A 20,859-nucleotide genomic window follows, 5' to 3' on the forward strand; every position below is an offset into this window, starting at 1 on the left:
CCGAAAATGTCCAACGTAGCCTTGGACGAAACGTCAGTGACAGAAGAGTTCCATGGACCACGACCGTACAACCCGGAAGAATTCTCCCTCAGTTTTAGCTTCAAGATTTGTGACCTTTTGTTGCAAACCATTAAACTTAGATTAAACTGAGCTATTCGTACATTGACCTCTTTTAATCCCTATTTCCTCTATTTTATTGTGTGTTTCCTTGATTCCTCTTTTAGTTCTTTTTGTGCCTTATTTAATTCTTTCTCTATTTTATGTTGTGTTTTTCTTGACCCCTCTTTTTGTTCTTCTAAAATTAGTTTTACTATTGACATTTTATCCTGATCGTTATCCTGAGTTGATAAAGTGTCAGCTAATGCTGTACCGTGACTTAATGTACGTAACGCACACATTTTACTAAAATGTTCCAGTTACACTTACGCCAGGGCTTCCCAACGTGTGGTCCGTGGACCCCTTAGGGGTCCGCCGGCTCTTTCTAGGGGGCCCGCGGCCACCCTTCACCAAATAGTGTAAAATAATGAGTAAAATTATTGAATAAAAATGTGAAAATCAAATTCATCATTGTTTTTTTTTCGTGTGAAAAAATGAGTACTTTTACTTCATGTCGTATTCCCAAGCAGCCTTTGCGGTTCCTAAGGAAGAACGCGTACACAGTTTAGTGCCGGAGAACGCGGCTTCTCTGGTCGAATGTTTCGTAACAATACGGGGGTCGTTTGTGCGCCGGCTCACTGCGGGAGATGCGCTGAAACTTACGCATGCACGGAGCGAGCTTTGTCGACCAATCACAGTACTCGCTGGCACGTATGCGGCCTCAGGCATCATTAAATGTTAAACTTGCTTTGTCAGTGCACTACCTATTTCATAAGTCGATTTTTGATCTTCAAGTTGTTTTCACTCATCTCTACACCAAAGACTATTGATATGATATGATACTTCGCGGGTGGGGGGGGGGGGTGGCGGCGCGGAGGCGGGGGGGGGGGGGGGGCGTTATTGGGAACAGACTAGGGGTCCGCCATGGATTTTCGACTGAAGAAGGGGTCCACCAGCTGAAAAGGTAGGGAAACCCTGACTACGCTATTCTCCCTCGACGTACTGCCGCTGACTCTCGTAGCTGTGGGCTGCGCCGTCGGCTACAGCTCCGCTGTCGTCGTGTACTGAAGCTGACACTCCAAAAGCTCCGTGTAGTGTTAACTGCGCCGGCCTCTGCCTTCTGCCGCCGCCCCTGCTGCCAGTGGCTGTCTCACGCTGCTCTGCAAGTTGCGCCACCTCGTAGCCTGGAGAGTCTTTAGGTGATGACTAATGACGTAACCTCTTGGCCCGCGCACACAACGTTAACTTTTATTCTCATTGCAGTTTCGCACATTCCACTTCTGCTGAACACCGATACTACTTTCATGTTAAGTCCCTTAGAAATTCACACACCTTTGAACATGTGAACTACTCTCATTGTAACTGAAAATTTGATTTTGTGGCATCAGTTATTATATAGAGTGATCGCTAGTTATTGCCACCTAGAATGATTCCGAAAGTATGATAGTAGCTGAAACGTCTGAGGGCCAAATGTTGCGTGGGACAACGGGGGCCATAATATGACGTTGGTCTTTTGTTGCTAGGTGGGGTCGCGTCAGAGATTTTAAGGTCAACTTTGATTTTTTTTTTTTAAATTGGATGCTTTAGTTTGGTACTTCTTTTCTGATAGCGGCTATAGAGACAAATCCAGTGATGTGTAACAGTGAGGTCTCTGAAGGTCAACGAGGTTCAAAAAGGTAGCATGAATGACCACTGACAGAAGGTATTCGAAGTGATGACCATTGATATCAATACAGTGCTGCAATCTTCTTATCAAGGATTGAATGGTATTCCTTATCACTTCGGCACTTATCGAAGCACATGCTCTCACAATGCTCTCTCGTATATCGTGAAAATAGTAAATATTCGTCGAATACAGCGTATCCATCTAACGTGCCACTGACATGTAAACACCATTCGACGGTTTCGCAGTACAACACTGATAGGAACGTTAAGACCAGTATCGTCGAATCAAGCGAATGTGAATGTTGTATTCCTTCGAAGAACAAGTCGATATGCTTCTCATCTACGAAAAATGCCAACGAATTTCAGTGAGAGCTAGAGACTTACAGAGCGGTTCTGGGCGCTACAGTTTGGAACCGCGCGACCTCTATCCTGCCTCGGGCATGGATGTGTGTGATGTCCTTAGGTTAGTTAGGTTTAATAGTTCTAAGTTCTAGGGGATTGATGACTTCAGAAGTTAAGTCTCATAGTGCTAAGAGCCGTAGAGACTTACACGCTGAAAGATATCCTCAACGTAATCACCCTACACGTCGTACATTTAAATATGTGTATGGTGAATTGACAACAACTCGATCTTTAACGCATCGGAAACATATCCGGTAAAGGAAAGTTACTAACGAGGAAACGGAAATTGGCACTCTTGCCACTGTGGTTCGAGATCCTTGTGTTAGTTCGCGTCAAATCGCAGGGGAATCTGGCATGATCCAGAGTAGTTTTGTTCGTGTTCTGCATCGCCATAAATATCATCCTTACTATATCAGTCTCCACCAAGAATTAACTGGTACGGATTGAAAGCGTCGCATTGAATTCTGCCGATGGGCTCAACCTCAGATTCAGACTGATGACACATTTATTAATTTGATTTTATTTACTGACGAGGCTACATTCACGAACCATGGAAATGTTGAATTGCATTACATGCATTATTGGGCAACTGAAAACCCTTGATGGCTGCTTCAAGTTGCACACCAAAAACCGTGGTCGGTGAATGTATAGTGTGGGATTCAGGAGGACAGAATTATAGGCCCCTATTTCATCGAAGGAAATCTTAACGGTAGGAAGTACACCACATTCCTGCAAGAAACATTAGGTCTGTTATTGGAAGAAATGCCTTTAGAAACAAGGAACAGAATGTGGTATCAACACGGTTGGTGTCCGGCACATTTTTCGCTGATGTCTGGAAATGAGTTGAAGAGACAATTCCCATATCGTTGGATTGGACGCGGAGGTAATGTGGCTTGGCTGGCTCGTTCGCCAGACTTGACGTCTCTGGATATTTCCATGTGTGGATTCGTAAAAGACTTTGTTTATAAAGACGTTCCAACTACACCTGAAAATATGCGAAAGGGAACTGTTAAAGCATATGCTTCGATAAGTGCCGATGTGATAAGGAATACCACTCAATCCATGATAATAAGATTGCAGCATTGCATTGATACCAATGGTCATCACTTCGAACACCTTATGTAAATGGACGTTCGTGCCACCTTTGTGACCTTTGTTCGCCTTCAAAGACCTTACTGATACACATCACTGGATTCGTAACGATAGCCGCTCTTGGAAAATAAGTACCAAACCATAGCATTCCATTTAAAAAAACAAAATTGACCTTCACGTCTCTGACGCGATCCCACCTAGCAACAAGAAAACAATGTCGTATTATGGCCCCCGTTCTCCCATGCAGCATTTGGCACAAAAACCTTTCAGCTCTTTGTGGCAGTAGTTAGTGACTCACCCAGTATATTTCAACTAAACTTTAAACCAGTTAAAAACTGTTTGAAGTCCACTAATCAAAGTTATTATGCAGTCCTTTCTTACGCAGTCCTCTGGTCATTTACAGTTCACACGTATCACAGTCCTCACACAGTTCGTTGGTCGGTTACAATTCACAGTTCTTGCTAATAAAATCTAACCTCATAATTTCCAAGCACTTCGACCTAAAAGATTACGCCCACCATGGGTGCCATGTACGGCAACTCGAAAAAGAGAGAGTGAGAGGGAGAGATATACGTGCGTATGATCAATCCCTTCCCTCAAAAATATTTCTCTCCTTCATACCTCCTTTGACCACAGATGACGTGTCACTGATCTCATTTGTACTAAGACTGCAGCACACGCGAGGTGCCAATCGCTTCCACCGCCCGAAGTGGAATGCATACATTATAATAAATGCTCACCAGCCTGCTGTTTTCGATAGCTGTTGTCCCCTGCGCAGAAAACAGCATTTCGGTCGTGAATCCGTTTCGTCTGCCTTTCCGTTTCGCAGATGTTTATTATTCTGTTGGCTATTAATACATGTGAAATAACGGAGTTTTAGCACGCTATTGAGAGAGGCTGTAATTTGAAATTCAAGTAAATGCCGGCCGGAGTGACCGAGCGTTTCTAGGCGCTGCAGTCTGGAACCGCGCGACCGCTACGGTCGCAGGTTCGAATCCTGCCTCGGGCATGGATGTGTGTGATGTCCTTAGGTTAGTTAGGCATAAGAAGTTCTAAGTTCTAGGGGACTGATGACCTCAGAAGTTAAGTCCCATAGTGCCCAGAGCCATTTGAACCATTTCAAGTAAATACACTGTTTAATTCTTCAAATATTAATAATAGAAGATCACCATTTTGGCCCGCAACTTCCGAATGCAGCAGCCAATCGCGGAGAAGGACCTCAATTTGGGCGTTCTTTCTCACGATGCCCATACCTAACAAGCCATCTGTCATCGGTACCTCACAACACATTACGTCAAGCGATCAAGCCGTCCGGACTCGCTCTTAACTTGCTAAATAATCAACACAGCAGGAAATAGCTTTGAGGCGAGAAGAGAAAGAAGGCGGCATTTTATTTTACGAATTTCCTGATTGCAGTGCTTGTGGATCATACTTAATATGGTTTATAAATCAATTTTTTGCAGCCTGTTTCTGAGTTACTGAAAATGTCAGTGATTGTGCATAGCACGTTAGCACGTTTTCTGGTTTTGTATTAGACCTTCATACATTATTTAGTGTACATAATTTTAGACGGACGTGTTCAATTTTGTTTTGTTGCTTGTAAACAATTTTCACGCTGCAAAATCGTGGTCGCTCTGCACAGTTTTCCCATCGCTCTCGCCGCCTGCAGTGATTATTCATTAAACATTACTTTGAATAATTAACAAGGGTCATACAACGCTTCTAATTAATGTTGGAAACATACATATATTATGGTTTAACAATGAATAATTACAGACCCAATATACAGCATAAGCCGACAACGTTGTTTTCCGTATGTAAAGAATGGTCCGGAACGAAACGTTTCTGAACAAATTCTTGCCTGATTACCAGATGTGTGTCCTTTTTTTGCCCAGTCGTCAGATCTACTGGAAATGCAAGACTTGATATCCAACAATGTTGTGGGTTGATTTCTTTCGTAATTGTTCAGAGTGATTAAAAATTCTGTCACTTTTGACTGAGCAATTCTGACAGCTCGTTGAATTCTTTGATATCCACGCGATTTTTTTAAAAACCTATGAGTATTCTTCAGGTTTCATGAACTTCCTCGCTGGTGACAATGCCTGGTGTGATCAGTTCGTAATTCTGTTGCCTCAGGCAAGCGTTATTTTAATCTTTTGTAGTATTTATGTATTTTTATTTTGTATAAACCTATAACGCTCATTTATGCATAAATTATGTCGTATTTTTTCACGTGTGACTTATATACAAGGGTAAACTAAGGAAACGATACGGGCTCTGGAATGAAACTGATGACAAGCAAACCATTAATATATATGGAAGCTCTCCTCAGCAAAAGCAGCGGAAGCTGCTATCCGCGACTGCGTACTAGCGTCATCATCATCATCATCATCACCATCGTCGTCGTTATAATAACGACAGTTTATGAAGAACTATTTCTTGTTTATTTCGTGTGATAATTCTTGTCTCAACCAGTTTTCCTCCTTTCTTTTTGTTCGTGAAAAAGGAAGTCCTCGGTATTCTTGTTCCGTTCAATCATACAGCGAATTCCATTTATTCTTATGTTTTTGTCCCCTCATTCTTGTTGTCGCGTGCCGTAGTGAGCATCATATCACTCCTGCAAAAATAATGTTCTGTACTCGTTGTTCCTCTGATCTGTTCTTTTGTAAGCGTCCAACATTCACGCCCACAAAGTCGTTTTGGCACGTATTTCTTTGTACGAGAATTCAGACATTCTTTCATATCTGCTTCCTTATACCAATATTCACAGGGAGATTCTGCACTAGGATAGTCGTTTGTGAGATCAAATTCCTATTTGACGGAATCCCACACTCTCGACCAATTTCCTATGTTGGAAAGTTGGCACGTACAAATCATTTATGAGCACTATCTTTTGTAGAATTTTCCCTGAGCGAAGTCCGCCAGCTGGTTGACCTACGACTGAGCCTATATCATAATTCCACTTCGTATCCCTACGAATCTGAAAAAAAAAGGTATTTCCTGCAAATTGTCCCATTCAAGTATATGTAAGAGTCGAATGATTTCCATTCTGACTAATGTTGTAGTGATAGCATACTATTTTCCTGTGCTCCGCGAAGTGCACAATTTCAGGTATCCTAGTCGGGACCACGCCGGAGCTCCTCCGCATAATATGTACATGTACTACACAATATCACGTGTGAGGGGTACGAGTGTACCCTGTCAGAGTAGACAGAGTAGATATGTAGTAGAGGTTATGGTCTATCGGCCTCGGCGAAGCCCCGTCAAACGGGGCAGGAATAATTCAAATGGCTCTGAGCACTATGGGACTTCTGAGGTCATCACTCTCTTAGAACTTAGAACTGATTAACCCCAACTAACCTAAGGACATCACACACACATCCATGCCCACACTGTAGCGCCTAGAACCGCTCAGCCACTCTGGCCGAGCCGGCGGTTCTAGGCGCTTCAGTCTGGATCCGCGCGACCGCTACGGTCGCAGGTTCGAATCCTGCATCGGGCATGGATGTGTGTGATGTCCTTAGGTTAGTTAGGTTTAAGTAGTTCTAAGTCTAGGGGACTGATTACCTCAGATGTTAAGTCCAATAGTGCTCAGAGCCATTTGAACCATTTTGACCATGTAAGAGTATGATCCTTCTGCGCTAGTTTGCAAGACGGTGTGCGCTAGATACGCCGATATTTGACTACCTACAGACTGACTACTTAATCACCCTGGACGTTAACGGAACGTCGCAGAATGGAAGAGAGCATCTCTGTCATACTAGCCGGAACGTCAACATAATGTCACATCGCTTAGCACGATACTGAACGGTGGATGCAAGTTTGTGAGATACCGCCAATGATACAAAAGATCGGAACATAAATCAGCGTTCAGGATCTAGGAACGAGTTTATGAAGCAAAAGTTAATATTTATATTCTTGCAAGAGGCCGTACCGTAAGTTTCACAAACAGCTTACAAGGGAACCTTCCCATCGCACCCCCCTCAGATTTAGTTATAAGTTGGCACAGTGGATAGGCCTTGAAAAACAGAACACAGATAAATCGAGAAAACAGGAAGAAGTTGTGTGGAACTATGACAAACATAAGCAAAATATACAAATTAAATAGTCCATGGGGAAGATAGGCAACATCCAGTATAGTTTGAGCTCAGGAGCGCCGTGGTCCCGTGGTTAGCGTGAGCAACTGCGGAAAGAAAGGTCTTTGGTTCAAGTCTTCGCTCGAGTGAAAATTTTTTATTTTCAGACAATTATCAAAGTTCAGGCACTCACACATAATCAACTTCGCTCTCCAGAATTCCAAGACATGTTCAGATTTGCTTGGACATATGAAGAATTTGACTGTCTACACACGGAAAAATTTGAAAACGTTAAAAACATGTTTTGACAGAGCACAGGGAAAACTGTGCGACTGTGAAACTGTTGCATTCATTTGTTGCAGTTTATGTGACAAACTCTTATGTTTTCATCACTTTTTGGGAGTGATTATCACATCCACAAGAAAACCTAAATCGGGGAAGGTAGAAGAATCTTTTTACCCATTCGCCAAGTGTACAAGTTAGGTGGGTCGACAACAAATTCCTGTCATGTGACGCACATGCCGTCACCAGTGTCGTATAGAATATAAAAGACAGCCGGCCGAAGTGGCCGCGCGGTTCTGGCGCTGCCGTCTGGAACCGCGAGACCGCTACGGTCGCAGGTTCGAATCCTGCCTCGGGCATGGATGTGTGTGATGTCCTTAGGTTAGTTAGGTTTAACTAGTTCTAAGTTCTAGGGGGCTAATGACCTCAGCAGTTGAGTCCCATAGTGCTCAGAGCCATTTGAATATAAAAGACGTGTTTTCCTGTGGAGGAATCGGTTGACCTATGACCTTGCGATCAAATGTTTTCGGTTCCCATTGGAGAGGCACGTCCTTTCGACTAATGATCGCACGGTTTTGCGGTGTGGTCGCAAAACACAGACACTAAACTTATTACAGTGAACAGAGACGTAAATGAACGAACGGACAGATCATAACTTTGCGAAAATAAACTTTTCACTCGAGGGAAGACTTGAACCAAGGACCTCTCGTTCCGCAGCTGCTCACGCTAACCACGGGAGCACGGCGCTCCTTAGCTCACATTATCCTTGATGTTGCATATCTTGCACATGGACTACTCAGTTTGTATATTTTGCTTATTTTTTCATAGTTCCACACAACTTCTTCCTGTTTTGTCGATTGATCTGTGTTCAGATTTTCAAGGCCTATCCACTGTGCCAACTTATAACTAAATCTGGGGGGGGGGGGGGGGGGGGTTGCGATGGGGAGGTTCCCTTGTTAGAAGTGAACGAATAGGAAAAATGTCGTACAAAAATTCAAAACAGTATTAATTTTCTCGAGAAAACATGTACATAAAACCACATTGAACAGTATTTGGTAGGTCACACAATGCGCCTTTTTATTTCATTCTCTGCGTCATGTTTTCGTTCTAAATGCTGAGCACCAGAGGAAAATTGTATTTTTCTCTTTCATTGGAGCTAACTTCTCACAGTTAAAATCGTATTTTTAATGAAAATTGTTTCACGTTTAAATGACCATATTTATGCGCAGTGTAGATTTTTCCTTCGTTCAGGGATTGTGAAGCCTAAATTTTTTTTTCGCTTTCAGGGTAGGTGGCATATTTTGTGGAAGAACGCTCATAAGAAAAAGAAGCAAGCTCACGTGCGATGTGCGCAATGTGTCACGAAGACATAGCGAGCAGGAAAAATACACTCCTGGAAACGGAAAAAAGAACACATTGACACCGGTGTGTCAGACCCACCATACTTGCTCCGGACACTGCGAGAGGGCTGTACAAGCAATGATCACACGCACGGCACAGCGGACACACCAGGAACCGCGGTGTTGGCCGTCGAATGGCGCTAGCTGCGCAGCATTTGTGCACCGCCGCCGTCAGTGTCAGCCAGTTTGCCGTGGCATACGGAGCTCCATCGCAGTCTTTAACACTGGTAGCATGCCGCGACAGCGTGGACGTGAACCGTATGTGCAGTTGACGGACTTTGAGCGAGGGCGTATAGTGGGCATGCGGGAGGCCGGGTGGACGTACCGCCGAATTGCTCAACACGTGGGGCGTGAGGTCTCCACAGTACATCGATGTTGTCGCCAGTGGTCGGCGGAAGGTGCACGTGCCCGTCGACCTGGGACCGGACCGCAGCGACGCACGGATGCACGCCAAGACTGTAGGATCCTACGCAGTGCCGTAGGGGACCGCACCGCCACTTCCCAGCAAATTAGGGACACTGTTGCTCCTGGGGTATCGGCGAGGACCATTCGCAACCGTCTCCATGAAGCTGGGCTACGGTCCCGCACACCGTTAGGCGGTCTTCCGCTCACGCCCCAACATCGTGCAGCCCGCCTCCAGTGGTGTCGCGACAGGCGTGAATGGAGGGACGAATGGAGACGTGTCGTCTTCAGCGATGAGAGTCGCTTCTGCCTTGGTGCCAATGATGGTCGTATGCGTGTTTGGCGCCGTGCAGGTGAGCGCCACAATCAGGACTGCATACGACCGAGGCACACAGGGCCAACACCCGGCATCATGGTGTGGGGAGCGATCTCCTACACTGGCCGTACACCACTGGTGATCGTCGAGGGGACACTGAATAGTGCACGGTACATCCAAACCGTCATCGAACCCATCGTTCTACCATTCCTAGACCGGCAAGGGAACTTGCTGTTCCAACAGGAGAATGCACGTCCGCATGTATCCCGTGCCACCCAACGTGCTCTAGAAGGTGTAAGTCAACTACCCTGGCCAGCAAGATCTCCGGATCTGTCCCCCATTGAGCATGTTTGGGACTGGATGAAGCGTCGTCTCACGCGGTCTGCACGTCCAGCACGAACGCTGGTCCAACTGAGGCGCCAGGTGGAAATGGTGTGGCAAGCCGTTCCACAGGACTACATCCAGCATCTCTACGATCGTCTCCATGGGAGAATAGCAGCCTGCATTGCTGCGAAAGGTGGATATACACTGTACTAGTGCCGACATTGTGCATGCTCTGTTGCCTGTGTCTATGTGCCTGTGGTTCTGTCAGTGTGATCATGTGATGTATCTGACCCCAGGAATGTGTCAATAAAGTTTCCCCTTCCTGGGACAATGAATTCACGGTGTTCTTATTTCAATTTCCAGGAGTGTATATGTGAGCGCGACGAGAGTGGGCTGACATCCCGTACCAGCAAGTGACACCGCTGCCACCGCACCAACGTCAAAGTCAGCACCTTCTTCCCGAGAGACCTCGACAGTGGGCTTCAGTCACGATTCGTCCGGTGGCGTTCCGTTGTCGAGTGTGTAAATGCTGTCATTTGCAATGCACTCTGGAATGTCTCGGCTTCTCCGTCCGTGACATCCAATAGTCGATCGAAGTTGTAAGGGTACAGATGCCGATCCGGCATTCGACGGATCGAATCCACCCCTAACGCTTCTTGGTCACAGCACAGTGCGCATCTTTGCTACGACAAAGAGGTGTCGCTGTCTGGAATGCCCCACAATTAGCGAAGGTTCGAGTGTAGGGTCGGCGGGGTTCGGGAGGCAGTGAGTCAGTCGCACCCTAGCCATACCCGGAACCATCACGTGAGCAGGACGCGAATATGTATGAGAGCGCGGTAGCGGAAATTATGTTAAAATATTAATCTGTTAATTATGAAACATTTAAATTAGGCGACCACAGAGAGAAAAGTATGGGATGGCTTACTCATTTTATTGTGAATTATAAATACATATAAGCGTGGTGCCTGTGCGGTTAGAAGCAGTGTTAGTGATTTGCAATCAAGGATCGAATAAAACTGAGTTTTCCGTACAAGTGTGTTAGCTAATTTATTACCTAAATCAGTTTGATAACTTTTGGATGGTTTGTTTTGTATCAGTGTGAACGGAGTATATCACGCATGTGTGTTATGCGACATGGTTGAGATTGTAATTGTCGACGCATGTGCCTTGGGAGTAAAGTGGCCCCTCAAGAAACTGGCTAACCTAGATGTCCGACGTCTTTAAAAGGATCAAACAGGCAGACCGAAACATTCCCACCAAACTGGTGTAAAAAAGGGGACCGCTTATAGGAGACTACATTTCTGAAATGGCATAACAGGGCATGTGTATCCGGGAATGGAAACCACTGAGTACATAGAAGCAAATAGTAGCCATATATATTTCCCACAGTAGTTCTTGCGTACGCGCTAGCAGTAAATACTCTTGACCGTGTAAAGGTGAAGCAGCACATATCTCAGCATAATCCGCTTTACAGTTTTACATCCTGGTATAAAAACACTCATAGATTAATTAATTGGCCGGCCGTTGTGGCCGAGCGGTTCTAGGCGCTTAAGTCCGGAACGGCGCTGCTGCTACCTCAGATGTTAAGTCCTATAGTGCTTAGAGCCATTTGAACCATTTATGAAGATTTGTTGACACTATTTTATCTGTTTGGTCTATTCTGGAGTATTGTGTATCTGAGGAACCTTTTGCTCAAGGTAATTTGACGCACTTGCATTGTTATTTGAAGCTCAAAGATAAAATGTTTTTAAATGAAGTTAGATCAGGTATTGAGTTTATGTTCGGAAGTATTAATGGGGTTTTTGATGTTCAGAATTGCAGGAGCTTTTTGATAAAGCAACCCCGTAACCATCAGTGACTTAATGGGACCTAACCATCAGTGACTTAATGGGACCGATGCCAAAATTGTTTAGTTAAACATTTACACAACTGTACTATTTTTGCCGGCCGCGGTGGTCGTGCGGTTCTAGGCGCTCCAGTCCGGAGCCGCGCTGCTGCTACGGTCGCAGGTTCGAATCCTGCCTCGGGCATGGATGTGTGTGATGTCCTTAGGTTAGTTAGGTTTAATTAGTTCTAAGTTCTAGGGGACTGATGACGACAGCAGTTGAGTCCCATAGTGCTCAGAGCCATTTGAACCATTTTTTTTGTACTATTTTTAACATCCAAAGTTTGAGCTTCACGTTTAAAACCCAAAAATCACAAGTATTATTACAAAGAGCACCGTGGGCAAACCAATTAATATCTCGTGAACAACGAAGGTGAACCCATTAAAATTTTTTTCTAAAAAAATACAATAACATCAAATATACGCCAGCCCAACAACAGGTCCGTAGTATCGAGGCCCATGTGGCCCACGTTACGCCTCCAGTAGGTGCCAAATTGTACAAACAGGCCGTCGCCTGCGGAACGGGCGCGTAACAAGAAGAAAATACACTTTCGAAAAACAGAGAAACACCAATCAATTTCAAGGATGATGACACTGTTCAAAGACACGACGCTAGAATACATCGATACTGTCGCTGCAACCCTGCCTTTTAACCAACAACTTTAGCTAACAAGGTCCTTTATTGCACAGTGTAAACTACAGCACAGTTACATTTAAAATTATTTAAAAGGAGTCTTAATCGTAGCCGGTGTTAACTTCTGATCGGTTTCACGCTTTTAATTACGGGCCATCATCAGAGTTTGCACCATCTGGGTGACGGCGATGGCGCCTGTCATCCAGATGGTGCAAACTCTGATGATGACGCGTAATTAAAAGGCTGAAACCGGTCAGAAGTTAACATCAGCTGCGATCGAGACTGCTTTAAATAATTTTGTCACAATAAGATCGCTGTTTCCGGCAATTTTATATAAAATTATGACCATTACATTTGTTAATCACCGGCGCTTTGCCATTGCATTGTATGAGAACATTAATGACAGGAGTAAAAGTACTGAGTGCACGAAAATAGATGTTGCACAATTAATTTTGATAGCGGCGAGCCTCTTGCCTTCAGAAAAGATGAGCATTTATTACCCCCAAAAAACATCACCGTAAAAAGGGTGCCGTGTAATTAAACTGATTGCCGGCAAACAGCTTGCCTTAAAACTACCGTTAATATTCTTTGAGAAAATCAACACAGTGTTAAGTGACCCGATGAGAAGCGTTGCAGCTTTAAAAACTTAAGGCCAGTGAACTGAAGTCGTCAGAGAACCGCCTTTAGGAGTCTAAACCATTAAATAAGCTGCGATAGTTCGTAAGCCCGGCTTAAGACTCTTTAAGAACTGGCAAGGGCGGAATAACGGCAATGTCATTTAGGACAACTGCTCACAATCACACAACATTTATGACAAAATATCACATGTCATAAATTCTGAGCACAATTTAACACGGGTGTTAATCGTTTCTAAAACACAAGCCCATATATGGCTGGCGCTCCTGTAGGTCAGCAACAGGGAAAAAGACAGGCGCGCGCGCGCGCCCACACACACACACACACACACACACACACACACACACACTTCTCGATCGCGCCCAGACACACCATCGTCGGCGACAATCCTCGTGTGTTCCTCTAGCAAGCCTCCCCCTTATTACATTAAGCCGTTCTTCAACGTTGCCCTTTCCTGCCCGCTGACTTCGCATGACGGCCCTCCACTGGCCTCCAGCTCCGTAGCAATTTCTCTACACGAAGTTTAGTTCTTAACGACAGCCCCCAACAAAGTAGTGCCCTCCGCGTATGGACTGCTACTTTCTACCTTCTTCGTCTAGACAGAAGTTGATTCTGAAACTTTCTAATGTTATCATCTTGCATGTCTGTACGGTATTGCCATCTGTACATTTTATTGGCATTTTCTGTTGTTTAGTTCTTAATACCTGTAACGGATGGAAGTATTGAGAGGCAAAAGAAAAGAGATCAGTGACAAACCCCGAAAACTGGGGACTACTTAGTAGAGGAAGGTAAATCTGTTACCATGGAAACAGCGTAATAAGAAGCAAGTTAGAGCAAGCAAAGACAGCATCCCTCGCCAAACAGAGGTTACTAATACTGAGGACGTGACATTAGGGAATAATGTCAGTGTTTCTAGAGGGACAGCCGGCCGGAGTAGCCGAGCGGTTCTAGGCGCTTCAGTCTGGAACCGCGCGACCGCTACGGTCGAATCTTGCCTCGAGCATGGATGTGTGTGATGTCCCTGGGTTAGTTAGGTTTAAGTAGTTATAAGTTCTAGGGGACTGATGACCTCAGAAGTTAAGTCCCATAGTGCTCAGAGCCATTTGAACCATCTAGAGGGAGACGCGGTGAGAAAATATTGTAGAAGAGACGAGACAGAGTGGAATATATACAAGAAGTTGTGGGTAAGTATTGTTCTAAGATGAAGAGACTGACGGAAACGGAAGAGTAAATAGTGGCGAGCGTCAGTAAGCAGGTTAGAAGGGTGACAGATGAAAAACCGGATTTAGTTCTGTCATGATTTGTGGTAGAGCTACTCATACGTATCTTTCATAAGCCTCTCTAAGCCCATACTGAATTTCGTCCCGTGGTTCATTTAATTCACCGTCTCCTCCATTTGATCATATTAACAGTAATGGTATCAACATCAAATTTTGCACATACATTCTTCAGTTGTCAATATACCTGTTGATCAAAAAGTCCGTATAATTTTCAAAACTTAATAAACCACGGAATAATGTAGATAGAGAGGTAAAAATTGACACACATGCTTGTAATGACATGGGGTTTTATTAGAACAAAAAAAAGTTCACAAAATGTCCGACAGATGGCCCTGGACAGCAAAACGTCAGTGACTGCGCATGACAATCGTGTATAAAGGGAGCTGTAATGAGAGAGAGAATCAGATGCGCCAGCAGTCGCAGAATGTTGACGTTACCTGAAAAGGCACTTTTAGTGAAGCTGTATTATCAGAATGGTGAATGTGCTAGATCAGCGTTAAAATCCTATCGCCATAGGAAGGGGATTCGAACGGGTAAAGGTCCGTTCACAAATGCAGCTGTGGCGAGAATGATTTCGAAGTTCGAAGTCACGGGTTGTTAAGGTGATAGACCCCGTAGTGGCCGACCGAGCACAAGACGTAATGCTGCTGAGACAGTTCAGGAAGAAATGGAGACTGCCGCGGGTTCGTCTATGCACGGGGAAGTCAGCGCTCGTGCAGTCACAAGTCGCACCGCCATTCCATACACTACTTTTTGGTTGGCACTTAGGCGTACCCTCCGATGCTATCCGTGCGAAATCCATCCGCATCATGAACAGTTACCTGACGATTTAGTGAAGCGGAGGGCATTTGCGGTGTGGGCGTTTCAAAAGATGGCGGAAGATGACGATTGGTTGAGTAACGTGTTGTGGACCGACGAAGCTCATTTCACGCTCCGAGGGTCTGTCAACGGCCACAACTGCAGAATTTGGGCTACCGAAAATCCTAGAACTGTCGTGGAAACTCCATTGCACGACGCGAAAGTCACGGTATGGGTTGGATGTACCACATCTACCGTTATCGGGCCTTTTTTCTTCGAGGAAATGCGTGATTATGGTTTTGTAACTGCTACCGAGACGGGTGAGAGTTACGCCGATATGTTACAGAATTGCATCATACCCAGCCTGGCTGATAAACACCTGCTGGAACGTACGATGTTTATGCGGGATGGCGCTCCACCCCATATTGCTAAACGCGTGAAAGATCTCTTGCGCGCATCATTTGGTGATGATCTTCTGCTCAGCCGCCACTTTCGTCATGCTTGGCCTCCCAGGTCCCCAGACCTCAGTCTGTGCGATTATTGGCTTTGGGGTTACCTGAAGGCGCAAGTGTATCGTGATCGACCGACATCTCTAGGGATGCTGAAAGACAACATCCGACGCCAATGCCTCACCATAACTCCGGACATGCTTTACAGTGCTGTTCCCAACATTATTCCTCGATTACAGTTATTGTTGAGGAATAATGGTGGACATATTGAGCATTTCCTGTAAAGAACATCATCTTTGCTTTGTCTTACTTTGTTATACCAATAATTGCTATTCTGATAAGATGAAGCGCCATCTGTCGGACATTTTTTGAACTTTTGTATTTTTTTGGTTCTAATAAAACCCAATGTCATTTCAAGTATGTGTGTCAATTTGTACCTCTCTATCTACATTATTCCGTGATTTATTCAGTTTTCAGATTTATACTGACTTTTTGATCACCCGGTACATAATTAAGAATGGAATGCCGGGAAGATCGTTGTATGCAATCTTGTACTGGTTTGTGGTCGATCGCTTCTAGGTGGTACAGCATGGATCCGCGCTACCGCTATGGTCGCAGGTTCGAATCCTGCCTCGGGCATGGACGTGTGTGATGTCCTTAGGTTAGGTTTAAGTAGTTCTAAGTTCTAGGGGACTGATGACCTCAGAAGTTAAGTCCTATAGTGCTCAGAGCCATTCGACTCCCTTTTTTTTTCAACTGGTTTGCAAAACTATGACGTAAATGTAGTGGAATGTGCTTTGCTAAATTCTTACTTCACGGGAGACAGTGTGTGTCATCATCAGCTGCGATAGCAGTAGGCCCACCCAATCTATACGAGAGATAAGCTGACGCTGTAGCGCAGATAGTAATAATACTACCAAATTGCTCTACCGAGAGAAAATATGACGGACGCCGTAAGGAAAGGAAGTTAAAAGATAATCGCACAGCATTACCTATTTCTGTTTTCAAGAGCAACCATTTGCATATCATACTCCTATTACAACTTGGCCAATATTTGAACTACTGCATGTAATTTTGGAGGTTAATTGGGGATACACTGAAACGAGTGAAATCACCGTCTCAGTCGTAACCATACTTTACAAGTAAATGTATCCACTGTCGTAGCCGATGTAGCTAATGCATCCATTAATGATTTCGTCCGGCTCGGATGTTGACGGTACGAATCTTGGTGATGTAAGAAACTTTCGCTGTCCTTATTTGTCCGTCTAGACGAGGGTGATGTTGCGCGTCAATATCCTGTATTAAATTCGAAACCTCTTAGCAGTATCGTATAACATCAGTGCATGCGACACTGATAATAGTGCCCTTTTCGTCGGATGGAAACATTACGCCCGGTGATCGCCATCACCTTGGTGCTATTACAAACTAGTAGGACTACGCGTAGACACAGGGTTTCACCCTCTTTCTTACGTTATGCATAACAAAGGAATCAGAGGCAAATTATCTTCTCTAGGCCCTCGTCGAATGCTCATTTCATGACCGTGGGGGCGGACAAATGTGTTAATTGGCATCTCCCTATATATGAGTGTAACGACCGATGTTTTCTCTGAAGAACAAGTACATGTTTTCTATGACTTCTTTCATAAAGTGAAGATTTTGTTGGCTTCTATCATATTCAGATAGACGAAGTGCAATAGGGTCAAAACGTTCTCTATGCACGACTGCTTAGTCTCCCCATGATGTTGGGCATCCGTTCTTCGATTGTTCTTGCACGAAACGGAATTGCTGCTAGTTGTCGCCAGACGTTTCTTTCGGTTCGGCATGTCCGTAAGTGTGCGCGCCAGTGCAGACATTATGCCGTGTACACCTGGTACCCGCGCTTTTGTTAGCGTGGCCCTTTCTTGCCCAGGCGCGGCGGAACCAGCTGGTGTGCTCGCGGTAACAAACGATAACCGGGGAAAATTTTTCCGCTAAATACTTGAGCTTTCTTCAGATTATTCTGGCTGTTTATCTCCTTTCACTATGTTCACTTAATGGTTCAGATGTTTCATGACGAATGGATTATGCATTTGGTTACCTTGGTGTCCATTTTACGTTATATGGGTTCCGTATCGAACTACTCTACGTTAAGTTTTTATTACTTTTGGTTCACGTTGTCTGCGTAGCCGTGCCCTTTTCGCCAATATGTATCTAATTGATGAATTTTTGTTTTTGTAGGTAATCCGATAATGCCCCAAAAGGGCGAAACACGTCATTGAATTAACATTAAATACATTGCTGGCCATTGAAATTGCTACACCGCGAAGATAACGTCTCCAGATGCGAAATTTAACCGACAGGAAGAAGATGCTGTGATATGCAAATGATTAGCTTTTCAGAGCATTCACACAAGGTTGGCGCCGGTGGCGACACCTACAACGTGCTAAGATGAGGAAAGTTTCTAACAGACTTCTCATACACAAACAGCAGTTGACCGGCGTTGCCTGGTGAAACGTTGTTGTGATGCCTCGTGTAAAGAGGAGAAATGCGTACCATCCAGTTTCCGACTTTGATAACGGTCGGATTGTAGCCTAACGCGATTCCAGTTTATCGTAACGCGACATTGCTACTCGCGTTGGTGGAGATCCAATGACTGTTAGCAGAATATGGAATCGGTGGGTTCAGGAGGGTAATACGGAACACCGAGCTATATCCCAACGGCCTCTTATCACTAGCAGTCGAGATGACAGGCTTCCGCATGGCAGTAACGGATCGTGCAGCCACGTCTCGATCCCTGAGTCAACAGATGGGGACGTTTGCAAGACAACAACCATCTGCACGAACAGCAGCATGGACTATCAGCTCGGAGACCATGCCAGCGGTTACCCTTGACGCTGCATCACAGACAGGAGCGCCGGCGATGGTGTACTCAACGACGAACCTGGGTGCACGAATGGCAAAACGTCATTTTTTCGGATGAATCCAGGTTCTGTTTACAGCATCCTGATGATCGCATCCGTGTTTGGCGACATCGCGGTGAACGCACATTGGAAGCGTGTATTCGTCATCGCCATACTGGCGTATCACCCGCCGTGACGGTATGGGGTGCCATTGGTTACACGTCTCGGTCACCTCTTGCTCGCATTGTCGGCACTTTGAACAGTGGACGTTACATTTCAGATGTGTTACGACCCGTGGCTCTAGCCTCATTCGATCCCTGCGAAACCCTACATTTCAGCAGGATAATTCACGACAGCATGTTGCAGGTCCTGTGCGGGCCTTTCTGCTTACAGAAAATGTTCGACTGTTGCCCTGGCCAGCACATGCTCCAAATCTCTGACCAATTGAAAACGTCTGGTCAATGGTGGCCGAGAACTGGCCAGTCATAATACGCCAGCCACTACTCTTGATGAACTGTGGTATCGTGTTGAAGCTGCATGGCAGCTGTACCTGTACACGCCATCCAAGCTCTGTTTGACTCAAAGTCCAGGTGTATCAAGACCGTTACTACGGCCAGAGGTGGTTGTTCTGGGTACTGATTTCTCAGGATCTATGCACCCAAATTGCGTGAAAATGTAAACACATGTCAGTTCTCCTATAATATATTTGTCCAATGAATACCCGTTTATCATCTGCATTTCTTTTTAGACGCAACCGAGTCTGTTTTTGTTTTGAAACAAGTATAAAGGGTTAACATGAAGTTGTGTTTGTCCATGACTGTTTTTGCGTTATTTGATACTGAGCCACAGTTTGTTCCGTCCGCGTCCACAGTAAAGTCGACATATACAGGCGTGTACTTATATATATTTTAATTTTTGGGTTGAATGCGTGGAATCAAGTATAGGCTGCATGGTGTCATCAGCACTATGAAACAGGATTTCAATTCCACAATATCTCTTAACGACAAAGAAAATACACTGTTCGCCATAAAAAGAGAGGGACCCAGCGATCCATTGCGAATTCACTGAGTGTGTTGCACACCGTCAGCTACTCCAATGATTGCTTTTGCACGGCCGGGCGCGCACTCGTGGAGCTTAGTTTGGGCCGCGACGTCGTGCCGATCGAGTCATAGAACGGGACTCAAACGTCCCTATCGGCCCCGTACGACAGCGGGTAGCGTCATTAAAGCATCACCTGAAACTGTACCAAGCCCAGGCGACGCGGTCGGCAGCAGGTGACAGGCTAGATGAGCCCGGGAGGAGCCGCGTCATGGGGCCGCGGGAGGCGGGATGGTCCTATCGTAGCACTACCTGCCACGCGGGTCGTACGGACGCAATCTTTGCTCGATTATGGCGATACTGAATACAAGATTGCACGCGTGCTCGACTTGTAGCACGTGGACGTCCGACGCATACCACAAGGAGAGAGGACAGACGGATTGTGCGCCACAGTCGAACAGATCCAGCGGCAACGATAGAGGCCTTTCAGAGAGCTGCCGTGCATTTTATGCAGCATCCTATAGTACCGTTGGCAACGGTCTTGCCGCAGTGGATACTCCTGTTCCCGTGAGATCACTGAAGTTAAGCGCTGTTGGGCGTGGCGGGCACTTGGATGGGTGATCACTCAGGCCGCCATGCGCTGTTGCCGCTTTTCGGGGTGCACTCAGCCTCGTGATGCCAAGTGAGGGTCGGATGGTTCCAGTGGTCCACTTGTGGCCTGAAGACGGAGTGCTAGAGCACCGTTAGCAGGCGGCTGCATGATGCAGATCTCAACGTACGTGGGCCATTAAGACGCCTGTCACTCACACCCCCGCAGGGCTGCGCCCGACTCGTCTTGTGCGGCAGAGTCCCTGCAAACTTTTAGCAGGTTATCTTCAGTGACCAGTCTCGCTTCTGCTTTGGAGCCGACGATCACGTGGTCCGTATCTGGAGGCGCAGTGGGGAGCGCCCCAAGGAGAGGTTTGTCGTATCTCATTACATGTCCCGCCAACCTGGTGTGGTGGGATGAGGAGCGATATCCTATAGTGCCAGTTCACATTAAATGTTGCTAACTCTGTGACAGCTGCACGGCACGTAGAGGAGAGCCGCCTGCAACTGGTGACTCTGCTGCTCGAGAACGCCCACACCCAAGCCCATGTCGTATATCAAAAGGACAACGCTCGTCCTCATATCGTAACCATCTCCAGTGAGTGCTGTTGTTGGTT

The 20,859-nt window shown here is 45.6% G+C and overlaps 1 protein-coding gene across 1 annotated transcript in view; it reads right to left on the reverse strand.

The window, feature by feature from the left end:
* Positions 1-12,335: 12,335 nt before the first annotated feature.
* The window catches only part of LOC124795702 (THAP domain-containing protein 2-like), a 32,591-nt gene continuing 24,067 nt past the window's right edge, over positions 12,336-20,859 (reverse strand). The window contains exon 3 of the mRNA XM_047259783.1: positions 12,336-12,454. Within this exon, the coding sequence (XP_047115739.1) occupies positions 12,336-12,454 (119 nt within the window). The remainder of the gene's footprint in view (positions 12,455-20,859) is intronic.

Source organism: Schistocerca piceifrons, chromosome 4 (assembly GCF_021461385.2).
Source record: "Schistocerca piceifrons isolate TAMUIC-IGC-003096 chromosome 4, iqSchPice1.1, whole genome shotgun sequence".
Classification (NCBI taxonomy): Eukaryota; Metazoa; Arthropoda; class Insecta; order Orthoptera; family Acrididae; genus Schistocerca; species Schistocerca piceifrons.